The 10414-nt window shown below is 55.6% G+C and overlaps 1 protein-coding gene across 1 annotated transcript in view; it reads right to left on the bottom strand.

Annotated features, from left to right (window-relative positions):
* The window catches only part of TPP2 (tripeptidyl peptidase 2), a 98253-nt gene that overhangs the window by 47630 nt on the left and 40209 nt on the right, over positions 1 to 10414 (bottom strand). The window contains 4 exon segments of the mRNA XM_076055255.1: positions 164 to 264; positions 1768 to 1884; positions 4850 to 5118; positions 7969 to 8075. Of these exon segments, the coding sequence (XP_075911370.1) occupies positions 164 to 264; positions 1768 to 1884; positions 4850 to 5118; positions 7969 to 8075 (594 nt within the window).

Genomic DNA, 10414 nt, shown 5'->3' with positions numbered 1-10414 from the left:
TGGTGATGATGATGATGGTGGTGATGACGATGATGCTGGTGATGATGATGGTGATGACCATGATGATGATGACGATGGTGGTGATGATGATGGTGATGACGATGATGATGATGGTGATGACGATGGTGGTGGTAGTTTCAGGTTCATGAGTGAGAGGTCACACCTCAAGGGCTGGACCCAGCTCTTGAGGGACACGGAAGGAGACAGCTCCTCATACCGCAGAGGGGACACCACGTCCACTCGCATCACACCGTCGCTTGCCACCTACACACGGCGTCACACACACACACACGGTGTCACACACACACACACGGTGTCACACACACACACACATACACACAGCGTCACACACACACACACATACACACAGCGTCACACACACACACACACATACACACAGCGTCATACACACACACACATACACACAGCGTCACACACACACACACGGTGTCACACACACACACGGTGTCACACACACGGCATCACACACACACATACATACGGTGTCACTCACACACACACACGGTGTCACTCACACACACACACGGCGTCACACACACACGGCGTCACACACACACGGCGTCACACACACACACGGTGTCACACACACGGTGTCACACACACACGGCATCACACACACGGCGTCACACACACATACACACGGCGTCACACACACACACACGGCTACACACACACACGGCTTCACACACACACACACGGCGTCACACACACACACGGTGTCACACACACACGGTGTCACTCACACACATGCACACGGTGTCACTCACACACACACGGCGTCACACACACACACACGGCGTCACACACACACACACACGGCGTCACACACACACATACACACGGCGTCACACACACACATACACACGGCGTCACACACACGGCGTCAAACACACACACGGCGTCACACACATACACACACGGTGTCACACACACACACGGCGTCACACACACACGGCGTCACACACACACGGCGTCACACACACGGCGTCACACACACACACACACGGCGTCACACACACACGGCGTCACACACACACGGCGTCACACACACGGCGTCACACACACATACACACGGCGTCACACACACACGGCGTCACACACACACGGCGTCACACACACAAGGCGTCACACACACACACGGTGTCACACACACACGGCGTCACACACACGGCGTCACACACACACATACACGCGGTGTCCGTGTCCCCGTGGTCTCTGTGTCTCCACCAAGTCTCCGCCTGTGTCCCCCCCGTGCCACCCTCCCCATGTGCAGGAGGCTGGGGCTCAGGCTGTGGTACTACACCCCATATCCGTCTCTCCCTGTGTCTGTCTCCCTGTCTCTATCTCCCTGTCTCTGTCTCCCTGTCTCTGTCTCCCTGTGTCTATCTCCCTGTGTCTGTCTCCCTGTCTCTGTCTCCCTGTGTCTGTCTCCCTGTGCCTGTCTCCCTGTCTCTGTCTCCCTGTCTCTGTCTCCCTGTCTCTGTGTCCCTGTCTCTGTGTCCCTGTGTCTGTCTCCCTGTCTCTGTCTCCCCGTGTCTCTGTGTCCCCGTGTCTCTGTGTCCCAGTGTCGGTCTCTCCCCCCCCCGATATCCGCCTCTCCCTGTCTCCCCCTGTGTCTCTGTGTTTCTGTGTCCGTCTCTCAGTGTCCTTCTCCCTGTCTCTGTCTCCCCGTGCCCCCCCCCCGTGCCCCCCCCCGTGCTCCCCCCCCCGTGCCCCCCCCCGTGCCCCCCACGTGCCCCCCCCCACCATGTGCAGGACGCTGGGACTGGGCCTCAGGCCGTGGAAGCTGAGGCGGTAGTCCACCTCCACGTCGCCCAGAGACGCCCACCATCGCGCCACACACAACTCCAGCGTGCGGCCCTCCTGCGCCGCACAGATGGATTCAAAACGGTGGTGGTGGTGGTGGGGGTGGTGGTGGTGGTGGTGGTGGTGGTGAGGGTGGGGGTGGTGATGGTGGTGGTGGTGGTGGGGGTGGTAGTGGTGGTGGTGGGGGTGGTGGTGATGGTGGTGGTGGTGGGGGTGGTGGTGGTGGTGGTGGTAGTAGTGGTGGTGGTGGTGGGGGTGGTGAGGGTGGTGGTGGTGGTGGTGGTGGGGGTGGTGGTGGTGGTGGTGGTAGTAGTGGTGGTGGTGGTAGTGGTGGTAGTGGTGGGGGTGTTGGTGGTGGTGGTGGTGGTGAGGGTGGTGGTTTTGGTGGTGAGGGTGGTGGTGGTGGTGGTGGGGGTGATGGTGATGGTGGTGGTGGTGGTGGGGGTAGTGGTGGTGGTGGTGGGGGTGGTGGTGGTGAGGGTGGTGGTGGTGGTGGTGGTGATGGTGGTGGTGGTGGTAGTGGTGGTGGTGATATTGGCGATGGCGGTGGTGGTGGTGGCGGGTGGATTTTGTTGTTGACTGACTGAGTGAGTGACTGAGTGACTGAGCGAGTGAGTGACTGAGTGACTGAGCGAGTGACTGAGTGACTGACTGAGTGACTGAGTGAGTGACTGAGTGACTGAGTGAGTGACTGAGTGACTGAGTGACTGACTGAGTGACTGAGTGAGTGACTGAGTGAGTGACTGAGTGAGTGACTGAGTGAGTGACTGAGTGACTGAGTGAGTGAGTGACTGAGTGAGTGACTCACTAGCACAGGGAAGTGTTCCAGCACACTGCCCCTGCTGGGCAGCGTGCAGCAGCGGTAGAACTCGTGTGAGTGACTGACTGAGTGACTGAGTGACTGAGTGAATGACTGAGTGACTGAGTGACTGACTGAGTGACTGAGTGACTGACTGACTGAGTGACTGAGTGAGTGAGTGAGTGACTGACTGAGTGAGTGACTGACTGACTGAGTGACTGAGTGAGTAACTCTCTCACTAGCACAGGGAAGTGTTCCAGCACACTGCCCCGGCTGGGCAGGGTGCAGCAGCGGTAGAACTCGTGTGAGTGACTGACTGAGTGACTGAGTGACTGAGTGAGTGACTGACTGAGTGACTGAGTGACTGAGTGAGTGACTGAGCGAGTGAATGACTGAGTGACTGAGTGACTCTCTCACTAGTACAGGGAAGTGTTCCAGCACACTGCCCCGGCTAGGCAGTGTGCAGCAGCGGTAGAACTCGTGTGAGTGACTGAGTGAGTGACTGAGTGAGTGACTGAGTGGGTGACTGAGTGAGTGACTGAGTGACTGAGTGAGTGACTGAGTGACTGAGTGAGTGACTGAGTGACTGAGCGAGTGACTGAGTGACTGAGTGACTGAGTGACTCTCTCACTAGCACAGGGAAGTGTTCCAGCACACTGCCCCGGCTAGGCAGGGTGCAGCAGTGGTAGAACTCGTGTGAGTGACTGAGTGACTGACTGAGTGACTGAGTGACTGAGTGAGTGACTGAGTGACTGAGTGAGTGACTGAGTGAGTGAGTGACTGAGTGAGTGACTGAGTGACTGAGTGACTGAGTGAGTGACTGAGTGAGTGACTGAGTGACTGAGTGACTGAGTGTGTGACTGAGTGACTGAGTGAGTGACTGAGTGAGTGACTCACTAGCACAGGGAAGTGTTCCAGCACACTGCCCCTGCTGGGCAGCGTGCAGCAGCGGTAGAACTCGTGTGAGTGACTGAGTGACTGACTGAGTGACTGACTGAGTGACTGAGTGAGTGACTGAGTGACTGAGTGAGTGAGTGAGTGACTGAGTGAGTGACTGAGTGAGTGACTGAGTGACTGAGTGTGTGACTGAGTGACTGAGTGAGTGACTGAGTGAGTAACTCACTAGCACAGGGAAGTGTTCCAGCACACTGCCCCGGCTGGGCAGGGTGCAGCAGCGGTAGAACTCGTGTGAGTGACTGAGTGAGTGACTGAGTGACTGAGTGAGTGACTGAGTGACTGAGTGACTGAGTGAGTGAGTGAGTGACTGACTGAGTGACTGAGTGAGTGACTGAGTGACTGAGTGACTGACTGAGTCACTGAGTAACTGAGTGAGTGACTGAGTGAGTGAATCTCTCACTAGCACAGGGAAGTGTTCCAGCACACTGCCCCGGCTAGGCAGCGTGCAGCAGCGGTAGAACTCGTGTGAGTGACTGAGTGAGTGACTGAGTGACTGACTGAGTGACTGAGTGACTGACTGAGTGACTGAGTGACTGAGTGAATCTCTCACTAGCACAGGGAAGTGTTCCAGCACACTGCCCCTGCTAGGCAGGGTGCAGCAGCGGTAGAACTCGTGTGAGTGACTGAGTGAGTGACTGAGTGACTGACTGAGTGAGTGACTGAGTGACTGAGTGAGTGACTGAGTGAGTGAGTGAGTGACTGAGTGAGTGAGTGACTGAGTGAGTCCCTGAGTGAGTGACTGAGTGACTGAGTGAGTGAATCTCTCACTAGCACAGGGAAGTGTTCCAGCACACTGCCCCTGCTGGGCAGGGTGCAGCAGCGGTAGAACTCGTGTGAGTGACTGAGTGAGTGACTGAGTGACTGAGTGACTGAGTGAGTGACTGAGTGAGTGACTGAGTGACTGAGTGAGTAACTCACTAGCACGGGGAAGTGTTCAAGCACACTGCCCCGGCTGGGCAGGGTGCAGCAGCGGTAGAACTCGTGTGAGTGACTGAGTGACTGACTGAGTGACTGACTGAGTGACTGAGTGACTGAGCGAGTGACTGAGTGACTGACTGAGTGAGTGACTCACTAGCACAGGGAAGTGTTCCAGCACACTGCCCCTGCTAGGCAGTGTGCAGCAGCGGTAGAACTCGTGTGAGTGACTGAGTGAGTGACTGAGTGACTGAGTGAGTGACTGAGTGAGTGAGTGAGTGACTGAGTGACTGAGTGAGTGAATCTCTCACTAGCACGGGGAAGTGTTCCAGCACACTGCCCCTGCTAGGCAGTGTGCAGCAGCGGTAGAACTCGTGTGAGTGACTGAGTGAGTGACTGAGTGACTGAGTGAGTGACTGAGTGAGTGAGTGAGTGACTGAGTGACTGAGTGAGTGAATCTCTCACTAGCACGGGGAAGTGTTCCAGCACACTGCCCCTGCTAGGCAGTGTGCAGCAGCGGTAGAACTCGTGCGAGCGGAAGGCGCGGAGGCGACGCAGCTGCACGGCGTGCAGCACGAAGCGCGAAGTGCAGTCACCGGACAGCGACGAGAGGGACAACTCTGTAGTCACGTGGGGGGAGGGGGTGACACACACACTCACACACTAACTCACACACTAGCTCACTAACACACTAGCTCACTCACACACTAACTAGCTCACTCACTCGCTCACACACTCACTCACACACTCACTCACTCACACACTAGCTCACACACTCACTCACACACTCACTAGCTCACACACTCACTCACTCACTCACACACACACTCACTCACACATTCACACACTCACACACTCACTCACTCATTCACACACACACACTCACTCACTAGCTCACTAGCTCACTAACTAACTCACTAGCTCACACACTAGCTCACTAGCTCACTCACTCACTCGCTAGCTCACTCACTCACTAGCTCACTCACTAGTTCACTCACACACACTCACACACTCACTAACTAACTCACTCACTCACTAGCTCACTAGCTCACTCACTAGCTCACACACTCACACACACACACACTCACTCACTAGCTCACACACACACTCACTCGCTCACTAGCTCACACACTCACACACACTCACTCACTAGCTCACACACACACTCACTAGCTCACTAGCTCACACACACTCACTCACTCACTAGCTCGCTCACTAGCTCACACACACACTCACACACACACACGCTCACTCACTCACTAACTCACTCACTCACACACACACACATACTAGCTCACTCACTCACACACACACACACTCACTCACACACACACTCACTCACTAGCTCACTCACTCACACTCACACACTCACAAGCTCACTCACTCACTAACTCACACACTAACTAACTCACTCACACACTCACTCCCACACTCACTCACTAGCTCACTAACTCACACACTAGCTCACTCACTAGCTCACTCACTCACTCACTAGCTCGCTCACTCACTCACACACTCACTCACTCACTAGCTCACTCACACACTCACTCACTCACTAGCTCACTCGCTCACTCACTCACACACACTCACACACTCACTCACACATTCACTCACACACTAGCTCACTCACTCACTAGCTCACTCACTCACACACTAGCTCACTCAATAGCTCACTCACTCACTCACTAGCTCGCTCACTCACTCACACACTCACTCACTCACTAGCTCACTCACACACTCACTCACTCACTCGCTCACTCGCTCACTCACTAGCTCACTAGCTCACTCACTCACTCAGTCCCTCGCTCACTCACTCACACACTAGCTCGCTCACTCACTCACTCACACACACACTCACTCACACACACTCACTCACTAACTCACTAGCTCACTCGCTCACTCACTCGCTCACTTACTCACTCACTCGCTCACTCACTCGCTCACTCACTCACTCACACACACACTCACTCACTAGCTCACTCGCTCACTCACTCGCTCACTCACGCACTCACTCGCTCACTCACTCACTCGCTCACTCACTCGCTCACTCACTCACTAGCTCACACACACACTCACTAGCTCGCTCACTCACTAACTCACTCGCTCACTCACTCACTAGCTCACACACACACTCACTAGCTCGCTCACTCACTAACTCACTCGCTCACTCACTCACTAGCTCACTCACACACTCACTCACTCACTCGCTCACTCACTCACACACTCACTCACTAGCTCACTCGCTCACTCACTCACTCACTCGCTCACTCACTCACACACTCACTCACTCACTCACTCGCTCGCTCACTCACTAACTCGCTTACTCACTCACTCACTCACTCGCTCACTCACTCACTCACACACCCACTCACTAGATCGCTCACTCGCCCACTCACTCACTCACGCACTCACTCACTCGCTCACACACTCACTCACACTCACTCACTCGCTCGCTCGCTCACTCACTTACTCACTCACTCACTCACACACTCACTCACTCGCTCGCTCACTCACTCACTAGCTCGCTCACTCACTCACTCACTAACTCACTCGTTCACTCGCTCACTCACGCACTCACACACTCACTCACACACTCACTCGCTCGCTAACTCACTCACGCACTCACTGGCTCACTCACTCACTCACTAACTGACTCACTCACTCACACACTCACTCACTGGCTCACTCGCTCACTCACTCACTCACTTGCTCACTCACACACTGACTCACACACACACTCACTCACTCGCTCACTCGCTCACCCACTCACTCGCTCACTCACTCACTCGCTCACCCACACACTCGCTCACACACTCGCTCACCCACACACTCGCTCACCCACTCACACACTCGCTCACACACTCGCTCACCCACTCACTCGCTCACACACTCACTCACTCACTCACTGGCTCACTCACTCACTCGCTCACTCACTCACTAGCTCACACACACACTCACACACACACTCACTCACTCACACACTCACTCACTCACTCGCTCACTCACTCACTAGCTCACACACACACTCACACACACACTCACTCACTCACACACTCACTCACTCACTCACTCGCTCACCCACACACTCGCTCACACACACACTCACACACACACTCACTCACTCACTCACACACTCACTCACTCACTCACTGGCTCACTCACTCACTCACTCGCTCACTCACTCACTCGCTCACCCACACACTCGCTCACACACTCGCTCACCCACACACTCGCTCACACACTCACTCGCTCACACACTCACTCACTCACTGGCTCACTCACTCACTCGCTCACCCACACACTCGCTCACACACTCGCTCACCCACACACTCGCTCACTCACTCGCTCACTAGCTCGCTCACTCACTCACTCACTAACTCACACACTCACTCACCCACTCTCTCACTCCCCCCTCTCTCTCTCCCCCATCACTCCCCCCTCTCCCCCCTGCCCCCGCCCCCACGACTCACCGGCCCAGGTGGCGCCGTGTGGCACCTCCAGGAAGTGGCGCTGCAGCTGGCCCGGCTTGAAGACGACACCACTCCACAGCCTCTCGTACTGACTCTCCTGTGTCACCCTGAAACACCAGCAGTACCATCAGTACCACCACTCCACAGGCGCTCGTACTGACTATCCTGTGTCACCCTGAAACACCAGCAGTACCATCAGTACCACCACTCCACAGCCTCTCGTACTGACTCTCCTGTGTCACCCTGAAACACCAGGTACCACAGTCAGTACCAGCAGTACCACCACTCCACAGGCGCTCGTACTGACTCTCCTGTGTCACCCTGAAACACCAGGTACCATCAGTACCATCAGTACCACCACTCCACAGGCGCTCGTACTGACTCTCCTGTGTCACCCTGAAACACCAGCAGTACCACAGTCAGTACCACCACTCCACAGGCGCTCGTACTGACTCTCCTGTGTCACCCTGAAACACCAGCAGGTACCACAGTCAGTACCAGCAGTACCACCACTCCACAGGCGCTCGTACTGACTCTCCTGTGTCACCCTGAAACACCAGGTACCATCAGGTACCATCAGTACCAGCAGTACCACCACTCCACAGGCGCTCGTACTGACTCTCCTGTGTCACCCTGAAACACCAGCAGTACCACAGTCAGTACCAGCAGTACCACCACTCCACAGCCTCTCGTACTGACTCTCCTGTGTCACCCTGAAACACCAGCAGTACCATCAGTACCAGCAGTACCACCACTCCACAGCCTCTCGTACTGACTCTCCTGTGTCACCCTGAAACACCAGCAGTACCACAGTCAGTACCAGCAGTACCACCACTCCACAGCCTCTCGTACTGACTCTCCTGTGTCACCCTGAAACACCAGCAGTACCATCAGTACCAGCAGTACCACCACTCCACAGCCTCTCGTACTGACTCTCCTGTGTCACCCTGAAACACCAGCAGTACCATCAGTACCACCACTCCACAGCCTCTCGTACTGACTCTCCTGTGTCACCCTGAAACACCAGCAGGTACCATCAGTACCACCACTCCACAGGCGCTCGTACTGACTCTCCTGTGTCACCCTGAAACACCATCAGTACCAGCAGTACCACCACTCCACAGGCGCTCGTACTGACTCTCCTGTGTCACCCTGAAACACCAGGTACCATCAGTACCACCACTCCACAGGCGCTCGTACTGACTCTCCTGTGTCACCCTGAAACAGCAGGTACCATCAGTACCATCAGGTACCAGCAGTACCAGCAGTACCACCACTCCACAGGCGCTCGTACTGACTCTCCTGTGTCACCCTGAAACACCAGCAGTACCATCAGTACCACCACTCCACAGCCTCTCGTACTGACTCTCCTGTGTCACCCTGAAACACCAGCAGTACCATCAGTACCACCACTCCACAGCCTCTCGTACTGACTCTCCTGTGTCACCCTGAAACACCAGCAGGTACCATCAGTACCACCACTCCACAGGCGCTCGTACTGACTCTCCTGTGTCACCCTGAAACACCATCAGTACCAGCAGTACCACCACTCCACAGGCGCTCGTACTGACTCCCCTGTGTCACCCTGAAACACCAGGTACCATCAGTACCACCACTCCACAGGCGCTCGTACTGACTCTCCTGTGTCACCCTGAAACAGCAGGTACCATCAGTACCATCAGGTACCAGCAGTACCAGCAGTACCACCACTCCACAGGCGCTCGTACTGACTCTCCTGTGTCACCCTGAAACACCAGCAGTACCATCAGTACCACCACTCCACAGCCTCTCGTACTGACTCTCCTGTGTCACCCTGAAACACCAGCAGTACCATCAGTACCACCACTCCACAGCCTCTCGTACTGACTCTCCTGTGTCACCCTGAAACACCAGCAGGTACCATCAGTACCACCACTCCACAGGCGCTCGTACTGACTCTCCTGTGTCACCCTGAAACACCAGGTACCATCAGTACCAGCAGTACCACCACTCCACAGCCTCTCGTACTGACTCTCCTGTGTCACCCTGAAACACCAGCAGTACCACGGTCAGTACCATCAGTACCACCACTCCACAGGCGCTCGTACTGCCTCTCCTGTGTCACCCTGAAACACCAGCAGTACCAGCAGTACCAGCAGGTACCACGGTCAGTACCAGCAGTACCAGCAGTACCACCACTCCACAGGCGCTCGTAGTGACTATCCTGTGTCACCCTGAAACACCAGCAGGTACCAGCAGTACCATCAGGTACCATCAGTACCAGCAGTACCACCACTCCACAGGCGCTCGTACTGACTCTCCTGCATCACCCTGAAACACCAGGTACCACAGTCAGTACCAGCAGTACCACCACTCCACAGGCGCTCGTACTGACTCTCCTGTGTCACCCTGAAACACCAGGTACCAGCAGGTACCATCAGTACCAGCAGTACCACCACTCCACAGG

This window comes from Petromyzon marinus, chromosome 70, assembly GCF_048934315.1.
Source record: "Petromyzon marinus isolate PM22_M1 ecotype Great Lakes invasive population chromosome 70, UKy_Petmar_22M1.pri1.0, whole genome shotgun sequence".
Taxonomy (NCBI): Eukaryota; Metazoa; Chordata; class Hyperoartia; order Petromyzontiformes; family Petromyzontidae; genus Petromyzon; species Petromyzon marinus.
The sequence above is the reverse complement of the archived record's forward strand: the minus strand, read 5'-3'. Positions and strand labels throughout refer to the sequence as shown.